Source organism: Argentina anserina, chromosome 7 (genome assembly GCF_933775445.1).
Source record: "Argentina anserina chromosome 7, drPotAnse1.1, whole genome shotgun sequence".
In the NCBI taxonomy this organism is placed as follows: Eukaryota; Viridiplantae; Streptophyta; class Magnoliopsida; order Rosales; family Rosaceae; genus Argentina; species Argentina anserina.
Window position 1 is genome coordinate 12,099,579 of NC_065878.1, and position 19,102 is coordinate 12,118,680.

The window sequence follows — 19,102 nt, forward strand, 5'->3', positions numbered from 1 at the left end:
TCATCTCTCAATATTAAAATTAATGTTTGTACAGATTTCTCAGAGAAACCAACCCCCACCCCCCCACCCCCGGTCATTGAATCCATTGATACAAACATTGATTAACATATATATTTGAATCACATAACAGACAACTTCCGAGAGATAGAAAAACTTGGTATTGAGTATTAAAGTTGATCCCTTCACTGTGTGCACATGTTCATACAGACACATATAAACATAAACATCAACAAGTAATTAACACAAATAATGAAAAAGATTAAACCCACGAGACAAAGACAAAACAGATCCATCCTTTTGAAAAGGACTAACTATATGTAGCTATGCTCGCTAGCTTAGAATCGATCTTAGGGTTTCTTGGTGGCACTGCCTGCAGCTCTGTACCTTTTAGCAAATCTATGGAACAAAGCCAGTGCATTACTAGTCGTTTGAGCCACATTGAGCACCTTCCCTTTAATTGTCGCCTTCAGTTTGCTCATATTAGGTCCCGGAAGCGCATCCACACAAGTATTTGCATCAGTTAGAGCAGAGCCAACCCATGTCTCGACGTTGCTTATGTGCCAAAACAGGTCGTCGCCCACAGATTCTTTCTCCAACCGACGTAGTTCCTTGATCGCTCCACTGAGTTGATCCACGCTATCATTTATCTGCTGCAAGCAATCATGAACAACTTGGTTTTCCCTCTTCAATGTGTTGATCTGTCTTGCCACCTTGAGCACGAAGGCTCTTGCATATAGGGCACGGTAGAGGCTTGCCGTCAAGGCGACTTGAGCGAGTTCCTGGGGGCTTTGGATGGTCATGTTGGGTTTGACGTAGGTGGAGAGGCAGTGAATGCATAGGTCTGGGTATCGGGTGGTCCGGCATGCAGCTTCAATGTTGGCTCGGGCCCTAGAACGTCGAGCAGTATGTCCGGAAAAGGCTGGCTCCACTGTCCTCGAAAGGGAGAAGAGGGAAAGGAAAATTACCAGCAAAGGGAGGCAAAGTTTGGCCATCTTCTTTTCTTCTTTACGAGAGAAATGAGGAATGTCAAAATTCTAAAGAGAGAGTTTGAACTTCCGAGTCTGATAGATGTAATGGAGTAAGATGGTGCTTATATAGCTAGGTTTACAAGGTTTATCACATGGATGAACACATGATTAGCTTAACGTGCGCTTTAAGTGCATTAAGCTGCAATAAATTGTGTACATTATTATATTTTGATCCAGAAGAGCGAGATCCCATTAACTAGTAAATTCCAGATTAGATCAAGATAGTTTACTATTTAAGGTGATAACTATGACTCTGCCTACCATTGGCATTATGTCAACTCGAATCTTTGATATGAAGAAATGCATGCCTGGCTAGATCAACCTTGATTCTTCATTTCTGGGTAGCCAACATCTGCAAAACTTCATGGGATTGACAATTAGCGCGTGTCGTATATTATATATGTTGGTCAATGCTTCAAGCAGTTTACGTTTCTTTCTCTTTCGATCAATCTATTTGTGATCTACGTTTCATTATTCTACCATTACACGTACCGAAAACCATGAACAAACTATACATCGATCTCGACATAGTAAACAGGAATTAATATATAGTTCGATATGAACAAAAAGAATGTCCATCTGTGACACTATTATGACTTTGTTAGTCTTGACAGTAGCTAGCAAGAACTTGACATACACGTCCCCGCGTTTTCTCCATTTCTGGAATCCGGATCCCTTTCGGTTAGGGCTTCTTTGTTAGCACTTAGCAGTTAGCACCTCTGCATAATCTAATATATATCTCAGCTAGCTAGCTAGCTGTTGATCCTATGGACTTATATATATGGTGCCCCATTTGGTTTCTAAGCTTGTTGGGGCCTCCGGGTCTCGGATATGGGTGACTGATGTATCTCAAGCTAGTTGAAGTGAATGCATGCATATAATACTGATCCGGATGGTTTTTACTTTGCTGGCAACGGTATTATTATTCCTGGTGATTTGGAAGGGCTCATCTGAGGTCCCAAAGGTGTTACGATGCATGATTTAGTGGTCATTTTCTGGTTCATTTTGCTAATAGTGGTGCTAGCTAGGGCATGCTTCTTAGTAACTGCAGTCCACAGTTCTTGGTAACCACAATTCGGCTACTAAATGGACGACGCATGTCTTCCTACGACCTACCCAGGAGTTTAGGGTACTGACATACTGTTATCATCTCAGGTGAAGCAGTACATAAAATCTTTACTGATGTCGTTTTCAATCTTGCGATCGTGCCATCGTGAGTGTATAAACAATTTACTGATGTTGTTTTCAATCTTACGAAGATGATATCAGCCATCCAATACAGATAAAATCTTTATAATCTGAGCAGAATGATTGTGCATTAAGTTAGTACACATAATAATTTTGTTAGGGAACACAATCCTCTCATTTCGGTGATGAGATTCTAAAATAATATATCAAGGAAACACTAATTATATGTTCTAGAATGGTGCAAGTGGAGTGGGGAAGAGGAACACCACACTCTTTGGCAATCAATCATGTGGGCTTAGATGGTTTCTGGAAAAATCAATCAAAATGATCCTTTTCCTCCGCTACAATCTTTAAACATCTTGCATGCAATTCATTTTGCAAGATTTCGTATTACAGACATTGTTGTCTTAGTTTCACCAACATAATTACTGCAAGTAACCTTGCATTGACCTGCACGCTTTCCTTCTCCCAGTTATAGAATAAGATGAATATATATGCTTATCTATTTCCTATGGAGACGTCAACGTGTTAGCTTAGCCAAGATAAATATACTGCATTCTTTGCATCTATGTCATTCTTGATAGCTGGGACAAGGACTCCCAATTCGCAAGGTTGGATAGCCCCGTTTAAAACAGAAAATATCAGGTCCAGTTGCTGCAGGACTAGAAATTTGACAAGATTTTCAGCCAAGATGTGATTACTCATAACCAAGATGTTCAACCTTACTAGTCCTGGTTATGAGTTATGACCCCAGGTTCACTTTAAAAAAGGAAGCCAGCCAATTGTGCCCTGGAGGATCAATTGGGGCACATCTCGGGCTTAGTCAAAGAAGTTAAAGACATACCGTGAAGAACATCTACCATTTAACGTTGTACATGATAAGGATCTGAATCCTACCATAATTGCATTCTCACCCAAGTGAAACGATTAGACAATTTCATAAAAGAAAATGCTGTATGACCATGGATATGGCAAAGCTCCAAACAACTAAAACAGAATCATACTACAACAATATTAATCCACTCATTCCCCTCGTGGTTTTTGTACACCAGATTCTCAGAAAATTGAAAATAAATCTGCTTAAAAGTTCTTACAGAACACATACCAGAAATGATAGAGAGAGAATGATTGATATTTGATAGCTATTTCATCTTACAATTATACAAGGAAAATACAGACAACAATATATGAAAAGTAGCAACAGACTGTATAAAACACCACATACCCATATGGACATCTTATAGAACTGATCTGGCCATTCATTCAGCAACCTTCATACCAGAGAGATAAACTCGACTCTGGATCACACTGCCTCCAACCCAGAAACCAGGCATCACCATGAGACCAACCTTAGGCTTTTGATCACCTTCATCCATTACCAAATTCTTTACCACACTTTCCATGTAAACCTCTGAAAACTCACTCCCCCTCTTAACCTGGAAGATCTCAACATGAGGATCAAAAGAAAAGGCCAACCTGTGCAAAAGCCATATTGACTTGGCCAGTTTTAAGAAAGCCTGGTAAAATGGAGTCCTTGGATGCCCGCCACCCATTATATAATTTCGTTGATCTAAATTCCCAAAAAATGAAGTCTCCATTTTCGGGTGAACCACTACTAGGTACTTGGTCCTGCAATATCTCCCAAAAACAGAATCTGGAGTTTGGCCAAGCATGTCCAATGGATCCATGTCCCGAAGAGTGAGAAATTGGTGGAAGAAGCTCTCCTTAGCTATTGTAAGATTGTCTAGTTTGATGGAGAAATTTTCCTGCTGGAAGCCACTGAACATTCTTTGGCATATATGAGACTCAAATGCATACTTTTTGTGAGGTCTCTTTGCATACACAACTGAGGGTTCAATTGAGTTAGCAGCTGCATCAAGGTCCCACCCAGCCGCTTTCATCATGTTAATCAATGGTTTGGCAAAGTCGTGAATAGCTTTATATGCTGCTTCAACAACTGATGTAAAGAGATCAGGGGTTAAATCCACAGAAGAAGATCCATTTTCACCAGAAGAAGCTTCTGATTCTTTTGTGGACAAACCCCTAAGCTTTAGATTCTTTTCCAACTTTGCTTGTTTCTGTTTTGCCTCCTCAATATGCTGCTGAAGCTGCATGATTTCAGAATCTTTATTCTGGATCTCAGACTGGAATTTTTTAACCATCACCCCATAGGTTTTCAGCAAAATTTGTTGTTCTTGAATTTCTGCAGCTAAGCGGGAATCCTGTGGAGAAACACATACTGGGCTGGGATTGTTCTCCCTGTAGAAGTGTTTAAGTTCTGAGAGATTTTTCAGCTCAGAAATAACAAGCTTATCGGCAGCTTGAATTTTGTCAGGGTCATAGGGAGTATGAGCAGCTTGGAGTTGGATGTAAGCTGACTTCAGGGACGAGATGTTTGTAAAAACTTTAGATATCAGGGCTTCCACAGCTTCTGGATTCTGACTCATTGAATCTTCCATTGGTTGTGGGTGAACCTTCTGGCTATTGCTCTCACGGAGTTGTGTATCTCTTGCTCCAGTTGGTAGCATAGCTACTTCCCACAAGAGTGGTTAATGTGAACACCTTCAGAAAAACCTCTAACAGTAGGCAACCTGCAAACAAAATTATGTTTAAACCAGGTCATAACACAAAAATAGAGTGGTTATCAACAACAAGACGGCAATTACCTGTGTACAGTACACTAGTATATGACTGTATCTTATATATTAGTCCTCTATGATTTCATATAAACAGCTATATACAAAAATTTATGGCTATATAAAAAATAACTTTGCCAGGTCTTGCATCAATGCTCAGATTATGCCTAAACACACATCTCGAAGTTGTTCTCTGATCAGTCTAAAGGATGTTCCAACTTCCAGCACATTACTAACATATTAGCTGGTAACTTATGCAAGGATCCCTAACCACGAAGTACATCTTAAAGACTTAAACCCAGGTTATATTGTTACGTCATACTCAATGTTACAAGTAATTATGAAGACAAACAATCTATTCGTCAAGCTTCAAATGAAGAAAAACAGTTGATATTAAAAACTAAATCGATACTGCCCCGAGCAGACAAGTTATTTAGCAAGGATGAGTCTTTTTTTTTTTATCAATTATTGACCATATTGTTTTCTTTCAAGGAGCTGACAGAACTACAACTATGGGGGAGTTGGTTTATTTATTATCATTTCATTTTGTATGACCAATTATAATTTCCCCATACTCAAAATCACTATAAATTTCTTGCTTAAGTTTAAATTGTGTGAAAGTATAAACTGATAACTAACATATATGAGGAAACAAATACCTCAAACTTACAACATATCCCAAAAGAAAAAAAAATGAATCTACATGTCTACGTTGCAATTACAGCAGCCGATCTGCATCCAATAACCAAACAAATTATTCTATTATAACAAACAACTTCTTAACTAGAACATTACGACCACATTATCAGGACAATCTTTAAAACAGTACTTAAACTCCAGTCTCATACATTAGTCCACACCAAGAAAATCATTCTACTTTCTTATCCAAACTTATCAAACATTTCAAATTATAGTATATACACAACAAAATTACAACCAACACTAAAATTATATTTATAGTAAAAACAAGAAAGAAAATTCACATCACATATTGCAAAAATGAGAAATGTGCATGAGCTGCTCACCTATAAGAATTGCATATCAACCCCAAACTGCATCTACCAATCATAATAATCCACCTTTCAACCTAAAACCACAGTAAATAAAAAGAGATTTAACATTTTCAATACCATAACAAATTTTACACAACCCACAAGAACCAAATCCACATACTTACCTGATAAAGCTTCCACCTTTCAAGCTCAGCAGAGATCCCAAGCTCGAAACTCTTCAAAAGCCCTAATCTTTACACTAGATTAGACCTCAGAAAACCCTAAATTTTTTAGATGGGTTACCGATCAGGGCCTGGAAAACCCTAATTGGAAACTTGGGGCTCCACCGCCATAGCTCCAAGAATCAGTTGCCTTTTACTAAAAACCGAAACTTTCGCCTCAATTTTTGGGGCTCGTTCTCTCTTCTATGATAGATATGAAACAGAAGAGGGGGTGGTATTATTGGTTTGTTATATATGGGTCTTGGGCCGGGTTAAGAAAAACCCGGTCCAAAAGAGTATATAAACAAAAAAGAAAAGGGGAGAAGTCTTATATAGCTGAAGAAGCGGCTCAAACGCTTCAAAAGCTGATTGCTCATTTTGTCTCAGAGTTCTCCAACTGTAAGAAAAGCTCTCTTCTTTCTCTTTGATTCATGTTCTTCTTCATTTTTAGCTTTTTGGGTTTTCTGTTTTGTATTAGATTTAGTTAAAGTTAGTTAAATGATTGGAAGTTTGGAACTGTGATTGAAATTAGTGAAAACATGTGTTTAGTTCCATATGTTTGGTTTTTAGTTAGTTGGAATGTTTTACTGAGGAATGGAGACTCAAGAAATAGGAATGCAAATCAACTGTCACCCAAGATTGCCTACTAAAGAACCAAAAACTAATTCAGTTTCATAAGACAGTTGTTATATTGTTGGGTTATTTATGTATCATATTTAATAGGATAGTACTTATTCATTGGAAAACATTGCATCGTATAGCGAAGGAAATAGAGTTGATAGTCATATTTTCTGGGGATAGTTATCACTGAACTAGGCATTGTTTAGAATTTATAACGTGAATTGTTAATTGCAGGTATTATATGATAATGGCGGCTGCAATTACATTGCCTACCTATCCAAGAGGTGTTAAGCTATTATCTTCTGAGTGTGTTGGTTCCAGAGTTGTGATGCTGGGTCTTTATGCAATGTCTTACAAACCTACTAGTAATTTTGGGCACGAGAATAATTCTCGCTGCTGTTTCTTCTGCGTACCTGATCCTCTTCTAATCAACAATTTCAAGTAAGTCACTCTGAAAATTGGATTTGTGATAGGACCTTAACATGTGGTGTAGTGTTCATGAAAAGAAAGTGATTGAGATATTCCACTATGGTATCTATTTGACTATTATCACAAACTTCTTTCTTCTCCTTTTTCTGGCATTAAAATGTTTAAGACCTGAAATTTATGAGCCTATAATTGAGTGCGCCAAAAGATAATATTTCAGATTATTGAACTTTTCCTGTGGTATAATTTCTTCTGTTCTGTTGAACTGTACAGGAGAATTTCATGGTCAGTCAGAAGCAGTGTAGATAACAATGGGTCTAACCCATCTCCAACAAATGGCACTACAGGCACAACACGATGAATTAGGGTTATTAGAGAAATTCAATCCAAGTTAGGTGCCAGAATTGGAGAGATAAGGAGAGGTTTGCCCATGAAAATACTCTTCTTCCTAGTGGGGTTCTATTGTTCAACTGCTTATTCCACTGTTATTGGGCAAACTGGAGACTGGGACATTCTCTCTGCTGCCTTTGCCATGCTCATCGTGGAGGGGATTGGGGCCCTCATGTACAAGGCTTCTCTTCCGTTATTGGAGAAGACTAGAAGCCTGATAACCAAGTTTAATTATTGGAAAGCTGGGCTTGTGATGGGTCTCTTCTTAGATTCATTTAAATATGAAATCGATGACATTTTCGGATTCAGCAACCCCTTCAGCTTTGTACTAGATGCATTATCAGTAATCCTTTAGAAAATGGCTCTTTCAATTGCTACTCACAGATGTGTTTATCATTCAGGGATTGAGAAATGTGATTGGTGAACATAAGTTGACCTGACTACAATGGCGGAGCAACATGTTGACCCATTTCAGAAAATAGAAGAGGCCAGAGAGTTAATAGGGTGACACAGATAAAAGTGGCCTTCCTGCCCATGATTAACAAATATATTGTAGCTCCTGACACCATTGGAACTTTCTTCTGATGACTGAATTCTCTTCACTTGGCTTATGTAAAAAGTCTGCTGCTTCGAAATATGGTCACGAATACATGCTTCATTCTGTTGGAGACAGCAAGATGTCAAAAAATAAGATAAGCGGGAATGCTCGAAGTGGATCGAGCAATATGTGCTTCCAGTCCAGCTGCTTACAATAATTCTCAGTCTGTTAATCTGGATATAGCACCTGATTGAAAGGCTAAACGACACTATTGGTTGGTAGCTCTTCAGTTAAGTGGGAAGATTTTGCATATTGGTGTGAACATTATAGCATACATCTTATAATTGTCCAGAGTTGTTTTAAGAAAGTCATGAGATTGCGCATGTTAGATCTCTGCAGCCAGTCTTGAAATTTGATGAAGATGGTCTGGCATTCGAGAGGGCAGGTACAAATAATGTATGGAAGATTGTTTCGTCCACACTGATAATGGTGAAACAGCCTTAAAAATTGGATCGTAATTAAATTTGGCTTTGCTTTCCAGGTCAGCTTCCGTTTGGTCCATCTCATCCCAGTACAAACTGCTTAAGACATTGGCCACATATTTGGTTGTTCAGTTACTTGAGCAGTAGTATGTGTAAGTTCTTTACAGAAAAGGCAAAGAATTTTTATCTATCTGATATACTATACTGAATTAACAAACTACACATAGTGGACAGCTTCGTTGATATATTCAGAAGTATCTTTCTCATATATTTAGCTTTTGGATGCTTAATAATCGTTTGATGCATTCTGTTTACTTCTAATTGCTTAAATATGACTATCCGGTGAAGTCCTGACCGGGTCAAAAGAGTGCGCATACCTTCACCAGTATTAACTGCTGGCCTGCTAGGATATTTTTTGTAAGGCACACTTGAGGGGGCCAAGCAATTCCCTTCCCAAGTGAGACTATGCACCCTTTTTTTTTTCTTTTTTCTTTTTTGGAATCAAAGTGAGCTGCTCTTATGTTGTAACGTTTTGTAAATGTTATTACGAGGAGCGATTCACATTTTATTGTTGGAAAAAACTTTTAAGTGGACAAAAATAAATACATAAGAAGTGGAATTATATTCCATTGCCTGCTTTAGGTGGCCTTGCCTTTCAATGTGTAGATGCAAGATCTGACAATTTTTCACACAGTTTCTCATTTGTTATAACCACCCTGACCCTGCATAAGCATCTTAAGAACATCCCAAATCTGCTAATAATGTATTAATAGATCGTCATCTGAAAAATAGTTCGCTATTATTGTTTTCTTTGTTATGGTTAATCTTCTTCCTGCATTGATTCTATACTTCTGAAGGTAGAAGATCATATCACTCTTTTTCTTTGTTTCTTTTATTTTTTTTGGAGGGATCTTATTAATCTTAAATCAAGCAATCCATTTATGCTCAGCTGTGTTGTTGATCCTTATGCTTGCATAACATTCTCTCTTGATGAGAGTCTGCTCCTTCTCTGATGAGACTGTAGGTGCCTAACGTGTCGTTTGGACTGCATCAAGGGAGCAGCGACCTTCCAAGCAGATCAAGCTCTGTGTGTCTACAAAGCGACATAAAACTCATGAATGATATTGTTCTGAATTCTGGCTCATCTGAAAACAGTCAGTGAACATAAGATAGGTGTATAGCTATAAGCTAGAGATGCAGCTACATTCTTACAGTAGTTGGGAACTTTTCTATAACTAGTCACTGTGTACTATGCTCCTCTGAGTCTCTCGATTCTAGATGTCAATATAACTGTCTTCAACTCTAGAAGTTGAATCGCAGCTTGTCCTCTAGTAGCTTATGAGCTCCTTTGATCATGTTAACTGATATACGCATAACTCATCAACCATTGACAGCCTTTAATCCAATCTTTACGTACGTTTGATCTACCAGAAGAGATGAGCAAAGCGATACCTCTATCCACCTATCAACATTATTTTTAATGTTCGTTAGGATCATTGTAATTGATCTTTGGGTTCCTATATTCTCAAGTATAATTTTGAATACATCGAAGATTATTCTATCCTTTCGAGTTTTCACCGGAAGATGTCTTCTGTCCGATTTTGATGGCTGCTCAATTAAACAAGTGCTCCTTTTACTTCTGAATGTAGAATCGACATTCCCCGGTCCTTGCTTGTAACGAGATTACAAACATTTCATAGTCTCAGACAAGATACATGAAGATTATTATCCAAAATCACCTGAGCAACATCACCTCTCCTAACATGTAAACTTTCGTACTCTATCTATGGCCACAGATTTCATTAACTGAGCCTTGAAACAAGCAGTACTAAGGACACTGAAGTGTCAGATAGCTGTCATCGTAGCGAAGATATATAACCGCAGACCATTTAGAGTGGAAACCATTTATAATACTTGACACATCATAAGAAGCATGCGGCTAAGCCATTCAATGGAATGAAGAAATAATGCTCAGCAGTTCTAACTATTCCTAGGTACATAAGCACTTGACTGCACTTGTTGACCAGTTAACATCTATTGCCGGGTGATAAATAGTAAATCTATATCTATACAACCATGACATAAAAGCAGTATGGTGATGATAAATCTACACCATGACATAAAATCTACACCCAACTAAAAACCCTGTTTTCAGGCATCAACACCAGGGCCAGGATAAGCTGGTAGACTCATAATTCGCTTATCGATGACTGGGCCTCCCACTGTGAAATGATATAAACTCTGGAAGTTTGATCCCTTCAACCCCAGCAATTCATGCACTGCAATACAACAACAGAAACTGTAAACAAATACGGATAGCAGAAGCAAAGAAGCAGACTTAGGACATAGGATGGTTCAACCCCACACATAAGGATGTTATTAGCAGTCTTGTAGTCATGCCGATGTCAAGTTTGATGTATTACGACATATCTACCTTACTGACTCCACACATTACATTTAAGGAATATACAAGTTCTCAAAGCAATTTCACAAGCTCAACCATAAAGAAGCATTTGCATGATGTATTGAACAACAGGCAAAATAGACTAACAATAAGGGTTTTACTGGATAACATGAAAGCTTGATTATTGTGGTCAATATAGTTGAGATGGTCAATATTGCAAAACAGACTACATTAAAAATCTATTTGTCAGGACCTCATGATTCTAATTCAGAAGGCCTTAACTATTGAAACATGTTTGTTGTGTTTAGCAGGGTACTTCAGGTGGTTACCAAACCAAACAATGTTCTTTACTGACAAAGAATTAGGCAATTAGCTACCTAGAGGTCGGCAAAGATTCACAAGTTCACCTTTTTCTTAACATTTATAACTTTAAACTATTCCCACTGAACATCTAAATGCACAAAAACATCCTTTTCCATTACAATGACTCTTGACTAAGAGATGATCTTTCACACTTAACCTTCGTGCTTAGTTACTGACTTATATCTACTACGCACCAACCTTGTGATAATGTCTCAAACCTTTCACCTTTGTACAATCAATAGACGAGTGAAGTCTACTTTTTACAGGATAAAATATCAAACATTCAGCCTAAATGTGTGACACAGTTTAACATGTCATTTCTACACAACACATTCATTGGTTCAAAACACAGAGGGAGGCAGTCATACCAGGATCATCAAAATAACAACCGATTCCTGTTGCAGAAATGCCAATTGCATGTGCTTCAAGGTACAACACTTGACCTAAAACTCCAGTCTCCCAAAACAATCGAGGATACATCCACACTTTCTTGTCCTGCAATAGTGGCTCGAAACAAGCCACCATGCCAAGGCTGAAGCAGCCATGGCTGGCAATTTCCTGCATGCAGAGGCACCATTTTAGTACGAGTTTCGACACACATGGATCAGATTTACTTCATTGAAAATTTTAATTCAGTAAAAATATAGTTGATCGTCAAAGTTTAGTATCTAATTGGGGATCAGTAGCCAAAGCATAACGATCTCACAAGTTTCTCTGAAAGACTGATAATTCATTACTTAATACTAAAATAACAATCAAAGAAAACTAGCACTTACTCCAATAGTACTGTTCACAATGCAGAAATAGCATCGCATTGTTGAATGACTATCAGGTTAGTTTATGCAAAAAGAATCCCATTATTTGGCGGCATCTGATTTGAAATAGCTTTGAAATGCTGTAAGGAACTATATCATGATTAGCTTCCCATTTAGTGGTTACGAGTGACTTAAGACAGCACAGGGGAAGATACAAGAAAGATTTCTGCTTTCCGGGTGAAGTGTTATTACAAAATGTATACATACTAATGTGTAAGGACTAGCACAGATGTTCCATCCATATCCAGCTACTTCCACTAACCTACGTAATTCAATGTAAACAAAATTATTAGAATCTTGACAAACCTGATGGCAGGAGAGCCTTTCCGCAACAGCCTGACAATCAGTTCTCTGCAGTTCATACAAAGGAAGATCTTCCGGACACCCTTCAGGTTTCACCCACTTAAAGCTAGACTTCATAGATTTCTTGAGCTCATCAAAATGATCCTCATTCCTCACCAAGAAATACAACCCCTCCGGCAGTCCCTTCACCCTATGAACAAACAAAGCAGCATGGACCTGCGCATCCCACGAAAGAGCACGAAACGGCAATGCCAGCTGCCGCTTCTGCTTCACTCCACTCCCCGAAGGAAGACAATGCAACAGAATCTGATAAAACGTATCCCTCTCCATTACAGTCACCCCATCCATATCCACAGCACTCCTCCTCTTCCTAACAACCTCCCTAACTGTAAAACCCTTATAGCAATCCTCACTACAACTCCCACTACTCGGAAACTCATCAACCGAAAACTTTGCCCCTAAATCCCTCTCTTTCTTCACTGCCTCGGCCGTTTTATATATCAAATCCCAACATATGTGCTCCTTACTAAGCACATTAGGCTTCCCCTTCCACTCCAACTCCGAAAACCCCGAAATCGCCAAGCTCAACTTCTCATAGTCCACCTCAACATTCCCACCTCCACTAGGAAAAACCAACATCACACAATCCGGATGCTCAAACTCAATCTCCGGCATCCTCCCCTTCATAGCTCTCGCCGGAATCTCGAAACCCTCCGGCACCCCAACCCCCATAAGCTTCTCCAAATCCCCACACCCCAACCCATCAAGTATCTTCACATCCCACCCCAGCTCCGCCGCCGCCACCGCCACCGCCGCAACCGCGTGCCCCACGTCATGGTTACAATACCGAAAAGCCCGCTCCCCGTATTTCCAGGCCTCCCGCCAGAAAACCGACGTCAGCCCAACTAAACACGAGTTTTTCGGGAGTAAGTCCGCGAAACGCGGCGGGATTTCCGCGCGGAGCTCCAGCGCGTGCTCCTTGGGCGCGTAGTGCGCGACGAATGCGGAGGAGTCCGAAATGGGAGGGGAGATGACGTAAGCCTCGGTGGGGTGGAGGTTGCCGCTGCTGGGGTTGACGCGGAGGGACCAGGTGGAGAAGGAGGTGGATTTCCAGGCGGAGAGGGCGAGGGAGGAGAAGAGGAGGTGGGAGAGGGAGGAGAGGGAGAGGGGCTGGGGAGGAGGGAGGGAGGTGAAGATGGAGGAGTAGAGAGGGGAAGGATAGGAGGAGGAGGAGGGTGTGGGGTGGAGGAGAGGGAGGAGAGGGGCGGGGAGGTAGCGGCGGAAGGGGTTGGGCTGGTTGGCCCAGTCGAGGCCGTGAGGGCCTCGGGCGTAGCGGGTGAAGTGGTGCTTGGTGGTGTTGTGGTATTTGAGGACTTGGGAGAGGTTTTGGTCATGTGACTCTTGTTGTTTGGGGTTGGAGAGGGGAGAAGAGGAGGAGAAGGACATGGTGGCGGAGGAGGAGGGGCGGAGGTGGTGGAGGAGTGGGGAGGTGAGGGGGAAGGAGAGCTTTGTGGGAGTGAGCGGTGGCATGTTTGGTTTTGTAGAGGAGAAATGATGGTCCTCTAAAGTTAGCGAAAATAGTTGGGAGTTCTCTCTAGAGCTCTCGGGACCGGTTTGTGACGTGTGTAGTAGACACCTGGCTATGGATGTAGGTAAAAATATTAGTTGCGAACTTGCGATTTCTCCAAAAGCCACCCTTAAATACGTTTTTTTCATAATAAAAGAAACGTTTCTAATTTTTCTAGTACTACTGGATGAGTATTTTATAGTTTAGAAGATGAGTACTTTAAATTTGTGGGTTTGATTGTTCATAAGGGATTTAAGTCTTATGAGATTTCTCTATTTGTCAGCATTCGGATGAGTTTTCCCTTATACTGTTTGCTAAACATAAATATAATTTTGACTAATGATTCAAATAAAAAAAATTCTCTTATGAAGAATTCAGTTAATTCCTTAATGGGGTCTCGAGTGTTCCATAGAGACGAAGATATTTGTTCACTTGTTTCAAGTTTTGACTCAATTTATTTCAAGTGCATTTTCAGGAAAGCAAACTTAGTAGCTGATATTATAGCCAATCTTGGTCATAAATTTAATCAAAGAGCTAGTGGGTTTGATTATGTGTCAAGCGTAGCCACTAGTGCTAATGTATTTGACATTGTACAATATGGGTGCCCTAGAGGGTACTCTATATAATATATTCTCTTTTGTATAAAGAAACACACTTTTTTCTAGAAGAAATAAATTTATATATAAAAGAAAAGGTACAACCATGTGAAATATCGGTAGAGGACATAACTTCCTCACTCGCCTCCCTACCCAGAAACTCATCCATTACGGTGGACAAGAGACGATAGGGGTTCAAATGTAACAAAAAAAATATTCCAGAAATCTCGATACATCCTTACTGTCAATCTCAAGAAGAAACAACCATCTTCCAACACTATATATCATAAGAACCAATAAGTATTGGCGGATCCAGCCTTGGCTTACCTAGGCTTAAGTTTTTGAGGGGTTAGAAAAAAAATCATTATATGTATACATATATACACAAATATAATTGGTATCATCAATTCTTATTCTGGAATGTTATATAAACGTTAATTATTACATTTGACTAGAACATATTATTAATAATTTCGAATTCAGATCCTTTTGTATTGGAACCAATTAGCCAAAAAATAGTATAATTAGTTGATAGTGCCAATAAGATTTCGTTTGAAACTCATAGATTAAAGGTCTAGTGCCGATGAAGGTGTTATATGCACGAATTGATATATAGTGATTCAAAATAGTTAGTGTATGTTCTAAATTTTTGTGTATGCTATTTTGTCCAAATTTATTGAAATTTTTTTCGTTACAATTAACCTAAATAATAATTTGATCTTAAATCCGCCGCTACAAGTAAGAAACACACTCTTGTAAAACTAAAAATTGATAATTTGAATTATGATACGTCGGAAATCCGTTTGTAACCATGGATTGCGTCCGTGTTTTGTTTTGCTTCGCAAAGCCAACCCTCAGTATATTAGGTTGGGCCTGCAAAAGCAGACACACAGACCCAAACTGTCAGGTCCGATTCCAATTCTCAGTCACCGGAGCTTCGGACGGCGGATCTTAACAGTATGCTGAGTTGCTGACTCTCACACGTCATCAAAAACACAACCAAACCTTGAAGCGCGTGATGTCAGTTTCCAGGATTTGTCCAACATCAGAATGATTGCTCTGTGACTCGGCAAATCACCATTCTAATCCAACATCATTTACATTACATTAATACGTTACACACAATCTAATCCTCCTCAAACCCACCAAACCAATAAAGCTCAAACCTTTCACGTTTCTTTTGCCTTCCTCCCACATTCGACTCTGCAGTCTGCACCCATTTCTGTTCTTAAGTATGTCGGCAATCAGCAGAAGAGGAATCCACTACTTGCAGAAACTGAACGCTCCGAACGTCCCAACTGATTTGATACACAAGGGTCAGAACCGGGTCATTGATGCCTCCCTCACTCTTATTCGTGAGAGAGCAAAGCTCAAGGTACATGCTATCTTTGTGTTTTCTGTGATTCGGGTTGGTACATATAAGGTTGGTGTTGGAATCAGAATTGGTGAAGTGGGTTGGTTCTGTTTTGTGTGCTTTGGTTGTAGGGAGAGCTGGTGCGTGCTCTTGGTGGAGCTGTAGCGTCTTCTTCGCTTCTGGGGGTTCCTTTGGGACATAACTCGTCGTTTCTTCAAGGCCCGGCTTTTGCTCCTCCGAGGATAAGGGAGGCTATTTGGTGTGGGAGCACGAACTCTACGACGGAAGAAGGTATGATTGGTGCAATATTGTTGACAATTAGTGATAACAATATAGGATGATGAACAAATATGTGGCTGTTTTTGTTTTGTTATTTTGTTTGGTGGGGAGAATGATCATATGGTGGCCTTTTAATGCAGGGAAGGAGCTGAAGGATCCGCGGGTGCTGACTGATGTTGGGGATGTGCCTGTGCAAGAGATTCGAGATTGTGGGGTGGATGATGATAGATTGATGAATGTCATAAGTGAGTCTGTTAAGCTAGTGATGGAGGAGGTAAGGTTTGTCATTTGTTGAAAATTCATGTTTGAAAAACTATGCTGAATTTAACTTTCTCGTTGTTCTATTGATATAATTATATTTGGGGGGGGGGGGGGGGGGTGGGGGGGCATGCCTAGTTTACTGAATGGTGTAATTACTAGTACTCGTATTTTTTTTTCACATACTTGTAGGAAGGCATTGGATTATGTCTCACTAGTCATGTGTTTCTCTGTTTTAGTAGGTGCCTGTTGTTCTCTATGAGCTTTATAACTCTGCAACCAGTTTTATTAGCTCCCATTATTCTCTAGCTTTCCATGAGATTGAACCAGTTTAATTCAAGCTTGTCAAGAGTTATTATATCTTATAGTACTTTCATGTATAATTGTGTTGTTCTTACTGTTGAATACATTACAAGTTTACAAGTTCAACTAGTCATTCTCTCATCTTGTTTATATGATAGGATCAGAAGAAAACATTACTTCATTGAGTTTGCTGTTTTCAAACCTCAGAATTTCCTGTCTTTGTTGAATTTCCAAGAGCTGTGGTATTGAGTTACCAGATTCTAGCTGTACCCTCCTTCCAATTGTTGGAATGTTCTACTAAGTATGTGTTTAAAGAATTTGAGATGTTCGTACCCAGAAGCATGGAAAATAGGAAAAGTCAGCTTATGTCTATTGGCAACACTAATCTTCTGTTGAGTTTGTTTCCTGATGCTCCAGTCTACCCATTATGTATTTGGTTTAGCTGGATTCCAAGAGGTCTAGGATATAAATTATATGGGAAAATTTCAGAGAATTTATCGCCGGTTCTTATTCAGTGTAGGGTTCTTCATTGCGATGAAAGTACCAGTATAATTTGGTTCTATTAGACGAAAAATTTATTTTGCCATTTCAGGCTCCACTGCGGCCCCTAGTATTAGGTGGTGATCACTCAATTTCGTATCCTGTTGTAAGAGCCGTCTCCGAGAAGCTTGGGGGACCTGTGGACATTCTTCATCTTGATGCCCATCCTGATATTTATCACGCCTTTGAAGGTAATAAATACTCGCACGCATCTTCTTTTGCTCGAATTATGGAGGGTGGTTATGCTCGGCGACTTTTGCAGGTAAATTCTTGTGTCTATAGATCTCACAACTTACATTTCCACTATCTAATCAAATGCTCAAGGGACCAAAAAAAGATACCGATTAGAAGAGTTTATTCACAATTTTGTGATCTCTTTTTTAGTTCCACCTAAGCTGGCTGGGTGTGTCATGTGTGTACAGTAATTTTCTGTAACATCCGATAGGAGTTTTGCAACATTTGAGGGATAGTTGTGACCACTCTCTGTCACATTGCCTTTTTTCTCTGCATCTCCTAGGATCCATTTGGGAAGTCACAGAAAGGTGATGGAGATTTGTATTGAATTTCTTCACTCAATTGTGGTTCGATGAATGCTTCAGGTCTGGTTTAGCTATCATGTTACCTAATGAACTTGGTTGCTGTCCTGTACCTATCCCATGATAAGTGGGCAAGATCTTTTCCAGTATGGCTCCATCACCTTCTGTCATTCTGTGGCTTCCCAAATATAGTTTTTTTGCTGTCGACACCATGCCCCTGCTTCAGTTGATATCCACAGTTTTCAGTTAACCCTATGAACTTGGCTGCTGAATTTTCAGGTTGGTATTCGCTCAATTAACCATGAAGGGCGTGAACAAGGAAAAAAATTTGGTGTTGAGCAATATGAAATGCGAACCTTTTCAAGAGATCGTGGCTTTTTGGAAAACCTGGTATCTATCTCTCTGTCTCTCTTTATGGCTCTGCTCTCAAGTTTGAATTTGCATTTATTCATGAGGTGATAAACAATTAGTTCATGTGGTTTCAGAAGATAACGTCTTGATACCACACTGAAAGTGAGATGATTGCTTGCTACCATAGTAAGGGTATTCATTAAGAAAATTTTGTTTTGACAGAAACTAGGGGAAGGTGTGAAGGGTGTGTATATCTCAATAGATGTAGATTGCCTTGATCCTGCCTTTGCTCCGGGAGTATCACACATAGAGCCAGGGGGTCTCTCCTTCCGCGATGTTCTCAACATACTGCACAATCTCCAAGGAGATGTGGTTGCTGCAGATGTCGTCGAATTCAATCCACAGCGCGACACTGTTGATGGGATGACTGCAATGGTAGCGGCTAAACTGGTGAGAGAATTGTCTGCCAAGATATCAAAATGATAAAATCCATCCCCAACTCAGAAGAGACGAAGCTTCGAGCTCGAATTAGTTCCAAGCCTATTATTTCAGTGGTAACATCCTGTTGCTAATCTGATACTTATTAAAGAGTAGACAAACATATTTTTTCTCTCTTTATTTGATGAGATTAAGCAGTTTGTTTTATTGTTTAACAGTAGTTAGAAACTGATTATTATAGTTAAATAAGAAAGGGTCGAATTTATTTCAAGTATTTATCTATTCTATGGAGCATTTACATTACAAAAAACCATCGGTCATTCCAATAACGGGAACCTATGTTGAATACCGGCGGAGGCTGATTATTCCAATAGCGGTACCCTGTATTGAGTACCGGCGGCAACACATCCAATGAGGTCATTGGTAAAAGTTGTGATCTACTCCTCAACGGAGTAAGAGTTCTAGTCACTGGC

The 19,102-nt window shown here is 39.6% G+C and overlaps 5 protein-coding genes across 5 annotated transcripts; 2 read left to right on the top strand and 3 right to left on the bottom strand.

Annotated features, from left to right (window-relative positions):
• Nucleotides 1–173: 173 nt before the first annotated feature.
• LOC126803368 (pectinesterase inhibitor 7) lies at nt 174–992 on the bottom strand. The gene has a single exon (XM_050531176.1). The coding sequence runs from the start codon at nt 990–992 to the stop codon at nt 348–350; it is 645 nt and encodes a 214-aa protein (XP_050387133.1). The 3' UTR covers nt 174–347.
• Nucleotides 993–3,201: 2,209 nt separating this feature from the next.
• LOC126803353 (protein GRAVITROPIC IN THE LIGHT 1) lies at nt 3,202–6,257 on the bottom strand. Its single transcript, XM_050531158.1, has 3 exons — nt 6,030–6,257; nt 5,878–5,939; nt 3,202–4,807 (listed from the first exon to the last, which is right to left on the bottom strand). The coding sequence occupies exon 3, from the start codon at nt 4,742–4,744 to the stop codon at nt 3,476–3,478; it is 1,269 nt and encodes a 422-aa protein (XP_050387115.1). The 5' UTR covers nt 4,745–4,807; nt 5,878–5,939; nt 6,030–6,257; the 3' UTR covers nt 3,202–3,475.
• Nucleotides 6,258–6,933: 676 nt separating this feature from the next.
• LOC126803592 (ycf20-like protein) lies at nt 6,934–8,983 on the top strand. The gene is given in 2 exon segments (XM_050531375.1): nt 6,934–7,127; nt 7,386–8,983. Coding segments are annotated over 2 exon segments (666 nt in total). The 3' UTR covers nt 7,858–8,983.
• A 1,410-nt stretch (nt 8,984–10,393) lies between these two features.
• Nucleotides 10,394–13,956, bottom strand: LOC126803349 (uncharacterized). Its single transcript, XM_050531155.1, has 3 exons — nt 12,411–13,956; nt 11,658–11,847; nt 10,394–10,801 (listed from the first exon to the last, which is right to left on the bottom strand). Exons 1-3 carry the CDS (start codon nt 13,935–13,937, stop codon nt 10,674–10,676), a joined length of 1,845 nt encoding a protein of 614 aa, XP_050387112.1. The 5' UTR covers nt 13,938–13,956; the 3' UTR covers nt 10,394–10,673.
• A 1,806-nt stretch (nt 13,957–15,762) lies between these two features.
• Nucleotides 15,763–18,900, top strand: LOC126803356 (arginase 1, mitochondrial). Its single transcript, XM_050531163.1, has 6 exons — nt 15,763–15,945; nt 16,056–16,215; nt 16,344–16,477; nt 17,357–17,566; nt 18,120–18,230; nt 18,414–18,900. Exons 1-6 carry the CDS (start codon nt 15,805–15,807, stop codon nt 18,672–18,674), a joined length of 1,017 nt encoding a protein of 338 aa, XP_050387120.1. The 5' UTR covers nt 15,763–15,804; the 3' UTR covers nt 18,675–18,900.
• Nucleotides 18,901–19,102: the final 202 nt, after the last annotated feature.

Bases quoted from the DNA above. Each gene is read 5' to 3' on its own strand.
- LOC126803368 (XM_050531176.1), bottom strand. From the start codon at position 992: ATGGCCAAACTTTGCCTCCCTTTGCTGGTAATTTTCCTTTCCCTCTTC.
- LOC126803353 (XM_050531158.1), bottom strand. From the start codon at position 4,744: ATGCTACCAACTGGAGCAAGAGATACACAACTCCGTGAGAGCAATAGC.
- LOC126803349 (XM_050531155.1), bottom strand. From the start codon at position 13,937: ATGCCACCGCTCACTCCCACAAAGCTCTCCTTCCCCCTCACCTCCCCA. The intron at 11,848-12,410 runs GTTTGTCAAGAT...CTCTGCATGCAG, and splicing joins AAAGGCTCTCCTGCCATCAG to GAAATTGCCAGCCATGGCTG. The intron at 10,802-11,657 runs GTATGACTGCCT...GTTGTATTGCAG, and splicing joins TTGTTATTTTGATGATCCTG to TGCATGAATTGCTGGGGTTG.
- LOC126803356 (XM_050531163.1), top strand. From the start codon at position 15,805: ATGTCGGCAATCAGCAGAAGAGGAATCCACTACTTGCAGAAACTGAAC. The intron at 16,478-17,356 runs GTAAGGTTTGTC...TTGCCATTTCAG, and splicing joins TTAAGCTAGTGATGGAGGAG to GCTCCACTGCGGCCCCTAGT. The intron at 17,567-18,119 runs GTAAATTCTTGT...CTGAATTTTCAG, and splicing joins ATGCTCGGCGACTTTTGCAG to GTTGGTATTCGCTCAATTAA.